The sequence below is a fragment of the Thunnus thynnus genome, chromosome 17 (genome assembly GCF_963924715.1).
Source record: "Thunnus thynnus chromosome 17, fThuThy2.1, whole genome shotgun sequence".
Classification (NCBI taxonomy): Eukaryota; Metazoa; Chordata; class Actinopteri; order Scombriformes; family Scombridae; genus Thunnus; species Thunnus thynnus.
Genome location: NC_089533.1, coordinates 10,940,523 through 10,958,950, shown reverse-complemented (window position 1 = coordinate 10,958,950; position 18,428 = coordinate 10,940,523). Strand labels below are relative to the sequence as shown.

The following is an 18,428-nucleotide window of genomic DNA, read 5'->3' as shown; positions in this document are numbered from 1 at the left end:
TGAAATGACTGAACCTTGAGTGTCACCACCATCACATTAACACCATCAACATCATCCGGTGCAGTAAAACAATGTTTCAATCCATTCATAAGAACTGGCCCAGCTCTTACCTTATCAGTGTCTGATCACTAATAAAACTAAGGCGTTTTTTTCAAGCATAGATTTTTCCCACCTGAGATATGTTTTTAGAAATTCAGAAAAGACATTGATATAAATTGTACATTTTGTTGTAATTCCCCTGAGATTTCTGTTCATTTATTTTGGCACTGCCCTTTTGTGAGACTTTTTCAGAACAATTTTTGTGCTTTTATCAACAGCCACCATGATGAATATGGCTATTTTGAAACATATAATTGAATGTAATATAATGAAACATGTATTGATACATGTACTATTTGATATCCTAAAAGATAATACAAATTTGAATTCTCAATGGTATATACTAATCTTTTAGTTTTCTTCTCATCTTTCTAATTTTATTGGTTGAATTTCATATTCATAAATGCAAATTTACTTCATGAAGAAGGTCAAAAAGTAGGTTACACTCAGGCTATTTTTTTTTTTAATTTATTTTTTTTTTTTTTTTTTTAAGGCCGTGAGAACTGTTAATAGTTTGTTTGTTTTTTAATCTTTACATCTATTAAAATTCCCCTAGCTTGGACTCTCTAAATTATAGGAATTATACTTGAATGGTTATTTTGTCGTATAAGTAAATTGCATTTGCTCCTCTGTGCCAATCAAGAAGAAGGGAGTTAAAAAATACAAAATAAAAAAGCTCCTCCGCCTTCCGGCGTCGTACGTCCATGTGACGGAGTGACGTCCCGACGTGCTGACGTCTAACGGAAATTTGCAGCAGTTCTTTCTAGAAGCTTGTAGCAGTCTGACGCTAGCTCACTCCAGAAAAATCTATTTAAGTTACTCTTGGCAAAACGCAGCCGGCCGCAGCATTGAATATAAACACACATTTCAGTGCAGCGTCCTTCTGTTATATGCTTTTTGATTAAACACTCGGGTTAGCCTCGTTTAGCCCACTAACTTAGCCGAGTCATAACCCAAGCTAACGCTGTTTGCGTTAGGTTGTTGCTGGCATAATGTCCAGAATAGACTACAGCGTGTGGGACCACATTGAGGTGTCAGACGATGAAGATGATACCCACCCAAACATCGACACCCCCAGCCTCTTCAGATGGAGACACCAGGTACAGTATTAACATACGTGACATAAAGATGTTTGTAGTTGACATTAACATAACATTAAGTGTATCATGTGCTCACTTTAGTGCTATATGAAGTTGCAGACGGTCATGTTAAAGTAGGCTAGGCACGATTAGGAAGTATACACTTTTTGTAGTTAGACGTGAGAAAGCAAGTAGCAGAGGTGCATTAAAAGTTAAAGACCATGGTGGACATGAAGTACTTGTAGATTGTGACTGGTTTTAAAATATTTTCACCTCAGGCACGTGTGGAGCGAATGGAAGAATTTCAAAAAATGACTCTTGATTTAAGCAAGGGACTCAGTGAATGCCGGCGTAAGCTGGCTGAGACACAGAAGAAACTACAAGAGCTGAGCATCTCAACAACGGATGATGCCAAAGCAGAGCTGAGCAAAACCCAGGCTGAGGAGAAGAAACTGAAAAAGGAGGAACGGGAGTGGGAGAAGAAGTTGGAGAAGCACCGCCGGGAAGAGAAAAAGATGCCATGGAACGTGGACACGCTCAGCAAGGATGGGTTCAGTAAGGTGAGGCAGATGTAGGGTTCTGCTAGAAGCCACAGCAAATTCTGGGAGTCTGATGTTGTCTTGTTGGCACACATACACATCATATACACACATACCCCATAGTGATACACTCCACACTCCCCTCCTCCCCAACCACACACACACAATTCATCTTTCAACCCCTACCTCCTAGTGATTCACAGTATTGAAGCCACATACTTAGAAGATTGTAATAACACGGTATTAACAGGCAAATTAATTGTTAAATGGTGACAGTGACATTATTTTATAGTTTTATAGTCCCCAAAGAGACCAATCAACAATGAATTTATCCTGGTAACAAGTATCATCTGCGTAGGAAGAGTCTGATGTAGTCTGTGCCTTTCTGCCATATAAATGAGCCAACATATTTCTTCATTATGAGGAATATGGCCAGTTTACAACACTGCCATGTTTCTTGATCTCTGGAGAGTAGCTTTGTGTAGAGCAGACGTCACTAAGTGTGCCCAGGGAGACAATTTTGTGTGTACACCTCTGAGATGAATACACTTCACTGGCAGCCCAGATGCAACAATATGTCTCCGTTCTGTGTCCCAGAGGAATCAGCTATAATCAAGCTTTGGCTCCCAAGTCAATACTTATCACAGGGATAGATATAGTGTTGGTTTTTGGCTTGTTTCATGAAGTTTGTTGCTAATAATGAAAATATGAGGCCAGACTTATCCTTAAAAGTCATATTTTTTGGCATGCATTTTCTTTGGCGGAACGTAATGATTGTAAAGGTTCAGCAAGTGATACCTTGCAAGGTACACATTCTCAAAGCAGGATATACCATTCCCAGCAGGAGTGTCTAGCTAGCCCTCTCAAATGCTTAAATACATGGTCTGTAATAAGGTAAAAAAACAAAAACAACAGATATATTTTCAAATATGCAATATGCTGCGATTTATAGGTGATTTAATATGATGTGGTTGTCCAGGCTCTGTATTATTCAACCAAATCTGAAACTTTTAATAACACTACATGGACGCCTGTCTTTAAATAGTTTACTGCTTCAATCATGGCCTCTGATCAGAAGGTGTTAGGGCAAGTGTGCTTTGGAAGTAGCTTTAGTCGCTCTGTTGTTCGCCTATAGCTGATTCGTGGCAAGGTTAGCAGTGCCACTGGTCTGTTTTATGTAACTGCTGCATGTTTTGTCTTCCATGTGGGATATTTTTGTTCATTTTCAGAAGTGGATTACTGAAAACAGATAACCCTGAGATGGTTCTTGACAGCTCATATTGATTTTTCTTTGGTTCAAACCTGTGGTTTTGTAATGTTGGACACATCTCTCACTCCTCGTCCAATTTTCTGATACACAGTAGTTAATACTTCTACCCCAAATTTCTAGTGATGTCTGATATGACTTTATCTATTGTTTCATGGCCATAGTTTCTAATGATTATTTTCTGCTACTTTGTGTCATCCATAGAGCATTGTTAATGTCAAACCTGACAGTGCCGAAGAGACCGAAGAAGAGAAGGAGCAAAAGCATAAAACCTTTGTGGAAAAATATGAGAAGCAGATCAAACATTTTGGTAAGAATCATCGATATCCATTCACCATTGTTCTTTACTGCTACAGGATATTAGTAGTTGAAAGTAGTGATGGTCTTTCATTGCTGTCTTTACTGCAGGTATGTTGCGACGCTGGGATGACAGCCAGAAGTACCTCTCTGACAACCCTCATCTAGTATGTGAAGAGACTGCCAACTACCTGGTCATCATGTGTATTGACCTTGAAGTTGAGGAGGTAAATACTATATAACAGAATTTCTTCTTCACTTTCTTTTAAAGGCACTGAAAGTAGTCCATACTTTGCATGCATTTTAATATTTAAATATACTAAAGTCAGTTTATGGGCTATAACTCTGGGATTTGTTTTATTCTTTATTTGCCACAAACTGTTTTCTTTACACAGACATCGTGACCTTTAAAATCTGCACATTATTCAAGAAATGCTTCCTCTTTTTGTAGAAACACGCACTGATGGAGCAAGTGGCTCATCAGACCATCGTTATGCAGTTCATTCTGGAGTTGGCAAAAAGCCTCAAAGTGGACCCCCGCGGATGCTTTCGTCAATTCTTTGCCAAGATTAAGGTGACTTTGTGTTTGGATGTAGGACTGCAACTATAACGATTATTTTCTCGATTAATCGATTAGTCTAGTTTGGTATATAAAATGTCAGAAAATGGTGAAGAATGTCAAACACTGTTGCACAAAGCCCAAAGTGCAACCTCAAATGTCTTGTTTTGTCCTGATCAACAGTCTACAACCCAGAGATATTCAGTTTACTCTCATAGAAGACTAAAGAAACCAGAAACTATTCCCATTTAAGAAGGTAGAATGAGAGAAAATTTGTTTTGTTTTTTTCTTCGAAAATAACCCAAAATGCTTAATCAATTATCCAAATAGCTGGCGATTTATTTTCTGTTGATTAACCAATCAATTAATCAACTAATTATTGCAGCTCTATAATTATGCTTCATCATCTAATAAAATTTTGAGTTATTGAAGGTAACTTTGTGTTCCTCATTAAAATGCGGAATGTACACATGCCTTCATAAAGCATACTCACACTCCAAGGACGAGAGAATTTAATCTTTTCTTTTCCCATCCCCTGTTCAGAATAACATGAAAACAAACACCAATTGATATGTTCAATTAAACGTTTGAGCGTAGCCACTCACACACCAACCATGTGTCCCCACAGACATCAGATCAGCAGTACCAGGACGCTTTCAACGACGAGCTGGAGTCATTTAAGGACCGGGTTCGTGGCAGGGCGAAGATCCGCATAGAAAAGGCCATGAAGGAGTATGAGGAAGAGGAGCGACAAAAGCGCTTGGGACCCGGAGGGCTGGATCCTGTTGATGTTTATGAGTCCCTACCAGCCGTAAGTTCATTTTCAAGAAGCCTCAACGTTCTTCTTTTATCTCTTCCTGTTATTCAAAATGTCTCACTTTGGTTTTTCTCTTTAATTGCAGGAGATGCAGAAATGCTTTGATGATAAAGACATCCAAATGTTACAGGATGTGATTAGCAAAATGGATCCAACGGTAGGTTACTTTGTTAAAGACTACTTTTTTTTTTTTTTTTTTTTTTTTTTATCTCAGGTTTTTGTGTGTGTGTTTATGAATGGACAGCAGACTGTTTTGAGTAATACAGTGACCTGATATGTATAGTTATCTGATTCACATGTGTATTTTTTTCCTATTTTAGTTCAGTTAATTGATGATGAAGTGATTTTTTTTTTTTCACACAATTTAGGAGGCAAAGGCCCACATGAAGAGGTGCATAGACTCGGGGCTCTGGGTCCCCAACTCCAAGACGGACGACGGGGATGAAAAAGGGGAAGATGCTACCTATGAGGAAGTCAAACAGGAGCAGGAGGAAACTAAGAAAGAATGACCAACATTGATCCTATGATGTGTTGTTTGTGCAAATGTATTTACCCACTGTATTGCAACTCCACTGTGTGTATGACTAGTTTGCCAATCAAGGAACAATGAAATGACTTCTCCAATATACTTAGCTCAGACTTAAGGGATTAGCATTCACCTAACTGCACAACTATGTTGCATCTGTAACTCCTGCTTTGAAAAGAACTGCAGCTTGTGTGTAGGTCTTTTATTTGCTTTGACATCACTAAAGCTGTATTCTTACACCTGTCTCGTTTGTGGGGGTGTGTGTATGTGGACATATGCCTGTCGTTTGTGTGGTTGTATAGCTGAAGACCATTATATGCATTTTCAGGTTGTGCTTTTTTTTTTTTTTTTTGTCATTTCCAAATTTAAGAGTTTCGTTTTTGACTTTCAGGGCTTGAGCAACCAATGTATTCAGATGGTTCTTTCCCAAAAGTGAAAATTTTCTACAAACTTGCTTAACTAAAATTTGAATTGTATTCAACTTCTCAAAAACAAGGCTGGTTGTGGTTTTGCGTGAGAACTTGAGGTGTGGCTGACATACTTTTCAGACAATGAAACTGGATGCAAAAAAATGTGAGTCATATTTCGAAAGGAAATGATGCATTTGTGAGACCTGTGGTTGCATTAACCACTACTTTTTAATAAGCGTTAACAAGCGCAAGTCTGCATGGGGTTTTCTCATGAAGCATCTGGTATGTAAAAAGGACATTTGCTCTGCATAGTGATTCAGTGGTGGGTAAATATGTGGATATGCTATGACCTTCAGTACGTTACAAATATGTTCGTAACGATGACAACCAATGTTAAACACAATTCGTCGCTCACACTTGCCCCACCATTAGTATATAAACGGATATATCACTAAGGAGAGCCTTGGGGAGCTTGGTGATGATTGACGGCTTATATGGAGCCCACATGTTCCCACCTTGGCCAAATTAGAATCCCTATCAAGTGAAAAAGGGACAATTTGGTCATAAGAATGATTGTAGTTGGAGGCTTCACTTTCAATGCTTTCAATGCCTAATTGGAGTCCTGCTTGATATCACAATGATAAAAAAAAACAATGCAGTGAAACAGCTTCTACAAAGACATTATTTGACAATCCTGGAAATCACTAAATAAAACTGCTCAATGGATATTATTGCCAAAAGCTATTGTGCCCCGCCTGTGATGTCTGCCAGTCAGGTGTGTTTTCTCTCTGTACTGCTAGAAATGGGCTTGAGTATTTTTTTCTGCACACTTTTGTGCAAAGGAACTGTATGTGATGAAGGACTGGGAGCATCTGATTATGAAAACAGGACTACCTTGCAATGCAAACAAACTAAGTGAGCCAAACCTCCATTTAGTCTTGACAAAAAGCAGAATACACGAATCGAAACCATCGAAACTTAACACTACACCGACAAAGATGTCATGAAATAGCCACCGTACTGTATTTCAGTCTGGGTTAAACTTCTGAATGAGAACAATATTAAATATCAAACACTTGTAAAGCCAAATGTCCACTTTAAATGTTAAAATCATGACATCTAGTGATTGACAATAGACCCACACCATAACATGAAAACTGGTTGAACTTGGTTAGTACAGGCATATTTGTGGAAGGTTTTTTGTTATACTGTTTTTTGTATGTTTTGATAATACATGAAATAGCAATGTGGGCCTATAAATGCTACCTCCATACTTCCAAAATGTTCAGGACAGCAGCTTGATCCCCTCAGTAACCTTTGTAGACCTTCACATGTCATAGCAGGATGAGCACAGATGTAACTAATATCATTAATTGTGGCTCCATGTCATTTAAGTGTCATCTTATCAATTAAACCTGTGCTTTTCATCTTATAACCAGTTAAATGTCTGCTCTGAAGGACATGGGACAATACACTGAGATCATTTAAAACAATATAATACTATACCTTGTAATATCTTCTTTCTTTGTGATAACCCTTCAGTAACTTTAAATGCTGTAGGTGTTGGAATGATTCATTTGAAAAGGTGCTAATGTATTCTGTCCCACCCATGTATGTAAATGGGGATGGACAAAACATACATATGACGCATGTATCCAAAATACTGCAGAAACAGAAAACATAAGAGGAAAGAAAGGGACTAAATTGCTAAAGCACCCGTTTAAAAAAAATTTTTCTTTGGTTGAGTCTGTTTGCAAAATTACTGCTGAAGAACCACTTCCTTCGAGCTCGAGTGGTGCTTCTGACGTCAGTGCTGATGATGAAAATACATCTTGTCCTTGTGGTGATGGTGATTATCACAAAGTGAAATTACTCAACCTGTAGCATTCTCATGTTTGGAATAGAACAAAGCCAGGAAACAACACCTTTTACAACAACAAGCATTTGTAGCCAGAATTTCATGCCAAGGGACCTGAAGATGACTTTTTAAAATATACAGTACTGTGCAAATTTTTTTAGGATCTAAAAGTAAAGTGAAGATGCTTTGAAAAATTGTGCCATGTCAATTAACTTCATGCCAAGTGCAGTAGACCGAAAAAACCTAAGTCAAATAAACATTTGGTGTGACCACGCTCTGCCTGTAAAACAGCACCAGTTCTCCTCCTGCAAACAGTTTTTTCAAGGTACTTGGCAAGTAGGTTGTTCCAAGTGTTTTGGACAATTTGCCACAGTTCCTCTGTGGATTCAGGTGTCTCAGCTGCTTCTGTCTCTTCATGTAATCCCAGACTGACTCCATGATGTTGACATCGGGGCTCTGTGGGGACTGCATCGCTTGCTGTATGATGGATCATAAATCATATTTAAGTACATACAATTTTTTGTCACACATTGTCACCTCTTTACACAAATTGTAGAATATTGTGGAATCTGCAGGTTAAGAAATAAAGAAAATATGATAAAAGATAATATCCATACCTTTTCCCTAGTCATACATGAGACCACACCTTCAAGTTTTATTTAAAGAAATATATTATGTATTAAGTTTGTTGCATAATTAGGTTTGTAGTATTTTCAACTACCTACCTCTATATTTTATAGAGTGTATAGTATTATCCAAGTTGGTTTAGTCTTGGTAAATGAAACTGTATATGCCTGTATCACATTGCATACAAAGTCAATAAAGAGAATCGGATTTATTAACCCCCAAATGTCAACAGAAAAAGCAATAAACATGAACACAAACATAACAGTGTAAGAAAGACGGGGACAGTAATTAAAAAAGATTCCGTGTAGTGGGGGTGGACTACGTGCTTGCATATTGACATGATAAAATCTGTGTTTACAAAAAAAAAACCAGAACATAAACAGAAGTATAATGCCAATTTAGATATAAATATATATTTGAGTGTAAATAAACTATGTTTGTGTATTAACAGAATATATTAATCAGTATATAATATATATATATATATGCATCTACACAGTGCAGGACAGACAAAAACACATATGAAGTTGAGTGATATATGGAGGTGAAGTGTAGTTGCTGTGTTTATGTGTTTACAGTCTGTTACTGTCCTTGTTAAAGATGGTAACTGCCTGGGAAAGAAAGCTGTGATGGTAGCAGATAGTCATGGTTCTGTGGGCTCCCAATCAGAACGGCATTAAACTTTAACTGCTTAAAATCCCAAATGACCACAATGAGCACAATTCCCATCGCTTTTATAATATGCGTGACGTTTCTTTTAGCTATGTGTACGTGCGAGTGCGTATTCCCCCCGCCCACCCTGTCCAACAATCTGCATTCTGCAAAGACCCACCCTACTCTGCCTCTGATTGGCTCTGACCTTAATTCTAACCAATCACACTCCTCATGGCTTAACCTAAGTAACGTAAGCAACGAGTACTAGCCAATCAGAGGCGGAGTAGGGCGGGTCTTCACTGAATGCGGGTGGGGAAAGGAAATACCGCCTGCGTCCTGCGTGCCCGTTTGGAGGGCGTGTCGTTGTTGGGTTCGGGAAGCAGTGGTTTTGTGTCATCACTGTTCATAAGAATCGGAGCGAGTGGGCGATTGGGGAACTACGCCGAAACGCTAATGAAACCTGGCCGTCAGTTTCTTCTCACCGTGCTAGGTTGTTGTTTTTTTTAATGTAACGCCTTCAAAAGCTCGCCGTTAAATGGTAAGAAATTTGCTCGTCATACATGCTGTTAAGTTTATGTAAATGCCGTTAATGTTAATACATTTCTGTGTCATGGCATTGGATACTCAGTAAAGTAAAGGAGGTTTCGTTTTTGGGCCACTCGGTGACGCAGTGTGCATTTATGTACAAATTATTATATGTTGATGTGCCACACGGCGCTGTTGAGTAATATGTATTGTAAACAAGTTAGGTACAATGTAGTCCCCGGAAGGCCTTTTGACAAATTGATCCGATTACCATATTTCTACTTTTTTGCCATTTGCTAATCTACCAAGTTATGTTTCTAAACTTAACACCGTGTAAAATGAGAAATACTGAATAGGTTAGTTGAGAAAAGCGTAAGGTGTCGCTTTAAATTGCTCTTTCATTTGTACCTACGTAGGCCGTGGTACGTACGTGATTGCAACAGTCACATAAGTTGCTGTGTACCTTTACATATGTATATATATATATGTGTGTGTGTGTGTGTGTGTGTGTGTGTGTGTGTGTGTGTGTGTGTGTGTCTCAGTGATTTGGCTGTCCCCACCATGTCAAGAAGTGGATGGTCCAAGCGTTCAAAATCAGGGGCTTTACCAGGCCTGGGTGAGCCTCCTCAGGGTAAAGGCATCCATGTTTACCTCTTCTGGACCCAGGAAGGAGAGAAGTATTTGTCCCACACATCTGGAGAGGTCACAGCGGAGGAGCTGTGCATCTCCGCTGCAGAGGCTGTAGGTGAGAATGGCAGCTTTGACCATATAAGCCCAGACAGATCCATTCAGATTAAATCAGTTGGTATTGAGTTTCTTTTCATGTGGTGTATAAACCTGCTGGGAGAAAGTGTGCCTGTGTAACCTCAGAGTCTTTTCCCCAGGTATAACGCCTCTGTGCCATGTGTTGTTCGCTCTCTACAACCCGCTGTCACGCTGCTGGTACAGTCCAAACCAAATTTTTATTCCAGAGGAGAACTCCTGCCTCATACTTCACTACTGTATGAGGTTAGTTGATGTTATTATAACAGTGTATTAATGAATCAGATGTAAAACTCTTATCATGTTAACATTGGCTGCCACAGTTTCCTCAAACAGCTGTTTCTTTGAACCAGGTTTTACTTTCGGAATTGGCACGGACTCGATGAGAGGGAGCCAACTGTATCCCGTTGTGCTCTCAGATCTGGAACAGATCAGGGGGGTTCCCCTCTGCTTGAAATCACCTCCTTGGAATATTTGTTCTCCCAGGTTCGTGTTTAAATATGATGTTTCTGGTTTTCTAATCGTTAATTGTATCCATATACGTTATTGGTGGTGCTCATACTACTAGAGCAACCTCTTTGCTTTCTTTGTCTCCTGTAGGCTAAATATGAATTTGTGAACGAGGTTGTACCAATGGAAGACGTTCAGTCAGAGGACGAGCTAAGTCGCTTCAAAAATGAGAGTTTAGGGATGGCTGTACTTCACCTATCACATCGGGCAATACAAACAGGCTGTACCTTACAAGATGTTGCCGAAAAAATCAGGTAATGACTTTGGATGGAAGCATATGCTCTTTCAGTTATGACGCTTATCATCTATACACCAGAGAGTAACAACGGTTAATTACACTGTAACTTGTAAATCTGTAATCAGAGATATTTTATGGTCTATTATATTTGAATAAGCTCTCATGATAGATATGTTTTGGTTTCATTTTGATTATGTTGTCTTTTTTTGTACTGTTATTTCAATCCTATTTTCTGCTGTTGTGGTAATCCAGTTTTCCCCTTCGGCTCATTATAGCTTCTTCTAATCTGATTTATTCACTGGATCCAGGTAACATAAAGGTGTCTCGTTTTTTTTTCCTCAGCTTCCAACGCTGCATTCCGAGGTCTTTCGCCAAACACATCTCTAAAGACAACTTCCTGACTAAAATCAGGATCCGACGGGTGTTTGCGGACTTTGTGCGGACTTTCCAGCAGCACACTGTAGATCAGGGACGGCTGGGCGCTCAGGAGATCATGTATAAGTACATCTCCACACTCGAACACTTGGCGCCACGTTTTGGCACAGAGACCTTCCCCGTATCCCACCTGGAACTGAACGAGGATGGGGATGTAAGCAGCTCTTACTCCAACACCACCCATGCCCAGGGTGTCTCAAAAGACAACTTCAGAGGTCCAGCCACACATGAAATATTGGTGTCTGGCACCAAGGGGATTCAGTGGAGGAAGATGTGCAGCCAGAAGGTTTGTCAAAACACAATTATACCTTTCTGCTGTCTGAATTCCATAGCATGTTGCATTTCCTGCCAGCGTGGACTTTTCGTTCATTCCATCTCTTTACCTAGGCGCAGGCCAACACTTACTTAAGAAATGACTACATGAGCTACAGCAGGAAAACAAAACAGCCCAGCCAGGCGAATGGAAACACTCCCAATGAATGGTCCTCCTTCTGCGATTTCCCTGAAATAAGTCATATAGCCATCACTGGAGATAATGTGTGCATTAGCACTCAGGACAACAACTGCATGGTGAGAGTACTTCTTTACCCATTTATCTAAAAGCTGCAATAAATTAATTTACTTGGTAAATGTGGTCTTGTGATGCATTAGTCTAATTGATACACTGTGTATTAGCCATTCTACTCATCAGATTCTTTAAAGTCCGTACAGTCTGGATGTATGCCTAGATTCTCATATATTCTCCAATTCTATATGTGTGTGACTATAAGAGCTCTGGGTTTTCTTAGGCTTTGGGCATTTTATTATGTTTTGAATTTGTATGTGTCTGTAGGTGGGAGCTCTGATTGTAAGCTAGTGGTGTTTCTGTATGTGTATGTAGGAGGTTCAGATGAATTCCAGCCAGGAGGCCCGTTCCTTCATCTCCCTCCTAGATGGATACTACCGGCTGACTGCAGACGCCCACCACTATCTTTGTCATGAAGTGGCTCCCCCAAGGGTAGTGCTGAGTGAAGCAAATGGACTACATGGACCGATGCAGTGAGTGTTTTTTTTTTTTTTTCCCCTTACACATGCACATACAGACACGCACCAGCTATAAAGAAACACAGTGTGTTATATCACAACTCTGGTGTGTTTCCAGGGATGATTTTGTGCTACTGAAGCTGAAAAAGGAGGCAGCAGAGGAGGGAGCTTTCCTCGTACGGTGGAGTGCTCTCGACTATCGCCGCATCATCCTAGCTGTCCTGAACAAAAACGAGGTAAGTCAACACCCACGCTCTTCTCTTGGATTTATTGCAGTGCAGTGATGGTGGAAATTTATTTTGTGTGTGTGTGTGTGTATGTACTTGTGCCCAATAGAATGAATCGACACCAAGCCACAAGCAGTTTCGGATTCAGCATAAGGGTTCGATGTTCTGTCTGGAGGGCTGGGATCGAGAATTCTCCAGTGTGAAGGAGCTCACAGACGGCCTCAAGACCTTTGTACTCAAGTCTGGTTCGGACAGCTTTACTGTCAAAAAGTGCTGTTTGCCAAGACAAGGAGGTTTGTGTTTATAGGATCTCAGTTTTGCTGCTTCATGCCAAATTTTCCCAGTATGTTTTAAGGTTGCTGTGTGATTGAATGGCTGTATTGTGGGACATTTAGGTCATAGGTTTGTATATGTGTGTTTGTGTAATGCAGAGCCATCCAACCTTCTGGTGATGAGGCAAGGTGTCAATAACGGTATCCAAAACGACTCCTTGTCCCTGAACCTGACACAGCTACGCTTCCACCAGATCAAGGACAAAGAGATCACACAGGTGATGAGAACCACTCGCCACATCCATATGACCACCTGTTTCACCTGACAAGTCTTGTGTTCTCTGCTCTGTGACTGATCCAGTGGGTGTTTTGTATTTATGAGCAGGAACAGCATTTGGGCCGTGGGACCAGAACGAACATCTACTCAGGACGTCTGCTCCTGCGCGGAGGAGAGAACAATGAGGACGATGAGTTCAACAACAACAACTTGGCTGATCGCAAAGGGATCCGAGTGGTTCTGAAGATTCTGGATCAAACCCACAAAGATATTGCACTAGTAAGAAAAGCAACATGACAAACTCACTCAGAGGGATAACAAAAGTAGTCGATTGAATCCAAGCAGATATTGACATATCCAGTCATCATCCTAACTCTTTGTTTATTTGATCTTTGCTGATTCAATATTCCCTCCTTTGTCGTAGGCATTTTTTGAAACCGCAAGTCTCATGAGCCAAGTATCCCACAGACATCTGGTGTTTATACATGGAGTGTCAGTGAAAGGATCTGAAAGTAAGGGCACTAACACCGTTCACTTTCACTAACTTCTATTTTCATACTTCCTCATTTGCTGTTTCCCCATCACACATAATGAATGGCGTTTATAGGCAAATTTACAGTTCTAGCATCAAGTGAATCATGAAACAAATGCAAAACCTTCACACGCAACACACCCTGTTTTACTTTGACGAGAACGCTGCTTCTCGACACGTTGCGTGTGGCCATGTCAGAGCTCTCAGACTTGTTCCTACCTTTACAGACATCATGGTCGAAGAACTTGTGGAATTCGGGCCTCTGGATGTTTTCCTGCGCAAAGAAAGGGCATCAGTGACTCCTCAGTGGAAATTCATTGTTGCAATACAACTTGCCAGTGCCCTCAATTATCTTGTGAGTTCAGAAACTACTTTTTTTTTATTTGTATGCCACAGATTTTAATTCAATACAATTCACTTTAACGACCACGCAGCTAAGTAGCTAAGTGGCCATTAAAATGGATTGATCAGAATTAAGTTGTAGAGTTTATCTCCAGATAGTCTTACACTTGAAAATCATTTACAATCACCTGCTGTAGGTCAGTTGGTAAAATATTTAGAACATCAGAAGCAGGTGGTGTATGATTCAATGCATGTGCAGCTTTTTAACTGGACACTAAGTTTTGAATTTGAGTTGCTGCATTCAGATAGGAAATGAGATACATCTTATTATCAAAACAAGCTTTAAGATAAGTGCTGCAAGTGAAGTTCATTTCTGCCTCATGAATAACAGTGTCAATAGTTTGTGTTTTAACTTATTTTAACAATACTCTGCATCCCAAACGGTCCTTTCCTGCACCGTTTATATCATTGTAGGAGACCAAAGGGCTGGTTCACGGAAACGTCTGTGCCAAGAACATTCTGGTGGCAAGGCGTGGTCTGGAGCACGGTACCACTCCTTTTGTCAAGCTGAGTGACCCAGGAATTGCCCTGAATATCCTTTCACGGGAAGGTTAGTAACAGCGATCAATTTTTTAATTAACCTCACTTTGCACAAACTCTTAATTAACCTCACTTTACAAGAAAGTTGCTCAACTTCAGATGCTCTGTATTTTGTATGCTGTTCAGACTCATTTTTATCAGATTAATCAGGAAACTTCAACCAGACCGCTTCCTTTGACCTATTCCCTGTCGTCATGCAGTTTTATCTCATAGTGTATCATTAAAGCTGTCCAAAATAACACAATCTCTAATCAGTGATCAATGCAGAGGAGTTACTTCAACCGATTTGGTTCATGTTGTCTAGAGTGTATGAAAAATGACCTGATATCATTAAGTGCTATTTTTTGCAGCTGCTGACATTGAACATGCATAGATAAACAACTCTTTAGATTCTTTAGAAGTGCACAGCATAAGATGTTTGGGAACTAGGTATCTTTCTTTTCTATGTTTTGTTTAAAATGAAAGCAATAAAAGATTCTTTGTTCCTCTTGTAAAATTTCTATTCTGCACTGCAGAGCGTCTTGAGCGCATCCCATGGATCGCTCCCGAGTGCATTGACAGCGGCGCACCCATCGGCAACGCTGCCGACCAGTGGAGCTTTGGCGTCACGCTGCTTGAAATCTGCAACAACGGCGATCTTCCCATGAGTGGCAGCACGTTATCTGAGGTAGGACCAATGTCACAGCTTTTAAGCATTCAGCCGCTCATTTTATCCTCCTGACCTCTTAAGTGTAACACCGGATCCTTCGCCCCTCCCTCACAGAAAGAGTGCTTTTATCAGCAAAAGGGCCGATTAGCTGAGCCATCCTCCCAGGAACTCGCCCGCTTCATCAGCATGTGTCTGACCTACGAGCCTGTGGAGAGGCCTTCGTTCCGCTGCGTGCTCAGAGAGCTCACAGAAATCATGATCAAAAGTGGGTTCTTTACTCGCTCGCCTCGCTTTTTGTTTTTCTTTCACCCTGTCTCAGTGCATTTAACGAACAGGTGTTTTTTTCTTTCTTTATCCTGCACACAGATCCTGATATATCTCCCAGTGAAACTCTCCCTGACACAGACCCTAGCGTGTTCCATAAACGCTACCTGAGAGAGATGCGGGTCTTGGGAGAGGTGAGTTCTGACACTACATCACCAGTAGCTTTCTTTTTCCCTCTATGTCACAGAGTAATTCATTGCCCGTTATTCTGTCTTTAGGGTCATTTTGGAAAAGTGACTCTATACTTGTATGACCCGGCCAACGATGGGACAGGAGAACGCGTGGCAGTGAAGGCTTTGAAACAAGAAAACGGTCATGTGCCTGAGGGCTGGATGAAGGAGATTGAGATCTTAAAGTCCCTTTATCACAGCAACATTGTCAAGTACAAGGGCTGTTGTACTGAACTGGGTGAGTCCTCAACTGTTATCTGCCTGCTTCAAATATGTAATATAACTGAAATATAGGTCAGCATACAGTGTTTGTGCAAAGGAGAAGTCGGTCAGTACTTCTCTTTTAACTCGCGGTGCTCAGTAGGTAATTCAGGGAATTGATTTTAGGATGCTGCTGTTCCTCTGTAAATATTGAAAATCTATTAGTAGTGCAACACTGTTTCCATTGTATGTCAATATTTTGAGCTTTCATCACAGCATGCTGAGCACCACAACCTCTTCAGTACTCGTATAAGAAACAGGACATTATTTCCTTTGAGAAAGTAATGGAAATAGGAGGATTAAAGCAATGTTACACTGTTCATTGACAGGAGGACAAGTGGTGCAGCTGATAATGGAGTACCTTCCCCTGGGGAGTCTGCGAGACTACCTTCCCAAACGCAAACTGGGTGTTCCTCAGTGCCTTCTGTTTGCCCAGCAGATCTGTCAGGTGAGTTCAGGCGCTTTTTGTAGTTTGTGATATTCATCTGTTTCCACATGATCCTATAATATTTTTGTTGTTGTGTGCAAACTGCAAAAAATGTCAGGTTATGTTATCCTGCTTTAGGAATGACCTAAAAGTAAAGTATGTTGACTTCAGTACACTTGAAATTGCCTTAAGTAGATATTCCATCACATGAAACTTTATTTTCATTTTTCAGCACTCTATGTTTCTATGTATTGTCATTAATTCATTTTGTTATGTTGAGTAGTTTTCTCAAAAATCTCACAAAAATCTCCACCAGGAAATAACTCCTCAATGTGTGCTGTCTTTTGTCAGCGACTTTTTCCATTTTGTCAGCCAGTCTGCTCATTTCAAGGCTTGTCAGGCTTGACATTGTAAAATTGTCATATTGTGATCGAATTTACTTTTTATAATTAAGTTTTTGGTTTCAAATTCACATATTGTCTCCTCTCAGAAATGTTATCTATTTTTTATTTCTGTTTTTTAAAGGGGATGGAGTACTTGCACTCAAAACGGTACATCCATCGAGACCTAGCTGCTCGAAATGTCTTAGTGGAAAATGACAGTTTGGTAAAGATTGGAGACTTTGGCCTGACGAAGTACATCCCCGAAGGAGAGATTTACTATCGTGTCCGTGAGGATGGGGACAGTCCAGTGTTCTGGTGAGTTCATGCAACTCTTAAAGAGTACTCCACCAATTTAGCATTGCACTCCCATAGCACTGTTGGACCGTTTAAAGAAAGAAAAGTATCAAAATTGATGCAGCGGAACCAGAACTTTAGTCTTAAGCCCCAAGTTAATTTTTTTGACACATGTAGTAGCACTCCCCAAGACCTGTAAACAGACTTTGATGTCTAAAATCACCTTTATCATACAAACCATCTTTAACAGTGTTATTTAATACTTTGTTCCATGACTTTAACTTACTTACTTACTAAACTGTATTTTTTGTACTGTATAGGTACGCCATTGAGTGCTTGAAAGAAAGCAAATTTTCCTTTTCCTCTGACATTTGGTCCTTTGGCGTTACGTTGTATGAGATCCTGACCCGCTGTGACCAACGCCAAAGCCCTCCTAACGTACGTCATCACTGACTTCATATATCAAGCTCAAACGTGCATATATTGTCATGTGACAACTAAATTACTTCTTTTTTTTTTTTGGTAGAAATTCTTCGAAATGATGGAGGCGGTCCAGGGACAGATGACTGTGATGATTCTCATAAAGCTGCTGGACAAACAGCTGCGATTGCCTTGTCCCAAAGAATGCCCACATGAGGTAAGATTAACATAACACATCCATATACACAAAAAAGACATTTTTTTTGGAATTATGGATAGCCTATTTTCATACATCTTTTTTTTTTATTAACAACAGGTGAAGATCATAATGGACCAGTGTTGGGCTGCAGATCCTGGACAGCGGCCATCATTCAGATCCCTCATTGAGAGGTTTGAGGCTATTCGCCGAACATACGACTGGCAGCCTAATATAAACTTTTCCTTGGCTCAGATTTGCTGATCAGCACTCCGTGAAGGGCTACTTGTCTACATATCATCACTTAACAACCATATATTAGAGAGTAGCCAAGAGTGCGTTTCCAAGCTGTGCGATGCCTGCTGCCTCCATTTACGTGGCCCAAATCAGAATTTATCAGATTCCATGTGATTTGTGCTGTTCACACTGTAATGAAAAAAACAGATATGAGTCACATATAAGCAAAAAAAAGTCAGATTTGGGCCACTTTTGCCTGCAGTCTGAACGTAGCCATAGTCTTTATAGGCTTCTCTTTTTATAAAAGCACACTGCTCTCTTCTCATATGTGATATTAACACAACAATAAACTCAACCTGTGTATTTGAGGGGAAAAAGGTGATGTGAGAGCGTCATACTATGTATTTCAAAAGTTAAAGGTTTGCAAATGTCACAGTAAGTATTAAGAATGTATGTAAGGTTGGGAGAATACTATCTTTTACGTTAAGTTTATTTTTTGTACATTTTTGACTGTAGGTTATATACAGTATATGCATTTAATTTTGTATAAACCAAAAGAACAAATGATCAATCTAATAAACCATTTTCCAAA

General features: G+C 40.0%; 2 protein-coding genes across 2 annotated transcripts; both read left to right on the top strand.

The window, feature by feature from the left end:
* The first annotated feature begins 831 nt into the window (after window positions 1-831).
* LOC137201182 (hsp90 co-chaperone Cdc37) lies at window positions 832-5,420 on the top strand. Its single transcript, XM_067616100.1, has 8 exons — window positions 832-1,199; window positions 1,457-1,738; window positions 3,189-3,294; window positions 3,393-3,508; window positions 3,733-3,855; window positions 4,469-4,651; window positions 4,743-4,814; window positions 5,026-5,420. Exons 1-8 carry the CDS (start codon window positions 1,092-1,094, stop codon window positions 5,164-5,166), a joined length of 1,131 nt encoding a protein of 376 aa, XP_067472201.1. The 5' UTR covers window positions 832-1,091; the 3' UTR covers window positions 5,167-5,420.
* Window positions 5,421-9,109: 3,689 nt separating this feature from the next.
* Window positions 9,110-18,428, top strand: tyk2 (tyrosine kinase 2). Its single transcript, XM_067616033.1, has 24 exons — window positions 9,110-9,270; window positions 9,800-10,002; window positions 10,142-10,265; window positions 10,373-10,505; window positions 10,620-10,783; window positions 11,110-11,488; window positions 11,590-11,772; window positions 12,083-12,240; window positions 12,344-12,461; window positions 12,562-12,745; window positions 12,884-13,002; window positions 13,110-13,280; window positions 13,426-13,513; window positions 13,761-13,888; window positions 14,350-14,485; window positions 14,991-15,142; window positions 15,239-15,389; window positions 15,491-15,582; window positions 15,667-15,856; window positions 16,209-16,327; window positions 16,832-17,004; window positions 17,304-17,421; window positions 17,510-17,620; window positions 17,720-18,428. Exons 2-24 carry the CDS (start codon window positions 9,819-9,821, stop codon window positions 17,861-17,863), a joined length of 3,519 nt encoding a protein of 1,172 aa, XP_067472134.1. The 5' UTR covers window positions 9,110-9,270; window positions 9,800-9,818; the 3' UTR covers window positions 17,864-18,428.

Bases quoted from the DNA above. Each gene is read 5' to 3' on its own strand.
- LOC137201182 (XM_067616100.1), top strand. From the start codon at position 1,092: ATGTCCAGAATAGACTACAGCGTGTGGGACCACATTGAGGTGTCAGAC. The intron at 1,200-1,456 runs GTACAGTATTAA...TTTTCACCTCAG, and splicing joins TCTTCAGATGGAGACACCAG to GCACGTGTGGAGCGAATGGA. The intron at 3,509-3,732 runs GTAAATACTATA...CTCTTTTTGTAG, and splicing joins TTGACCTTGAAGTTGAGGAG to AAACACGCACTGATGGAGCA.
- tyk2 (XM_067616033.1), top strand. From the start codon at position 9,819: ATGTCAAGAAGTGGATGGTCCAAGCGTTCAAAATCAGGGGCTTTACCA. The intron at 11,773-12,082 runs GTGAGAGTACTT...ATGTGTATGTAG, and splicing joins CTCAGGACAACAACTGCATG to GAGGTTCAGATGAATTCCAG. The intron at 17,621-17,719 runs GTAAGATTAACA...TATTAACAACAG, and splicing joins CCAAAGAATGCCCACATGAG to GTGAAGATCATAATGGACCA.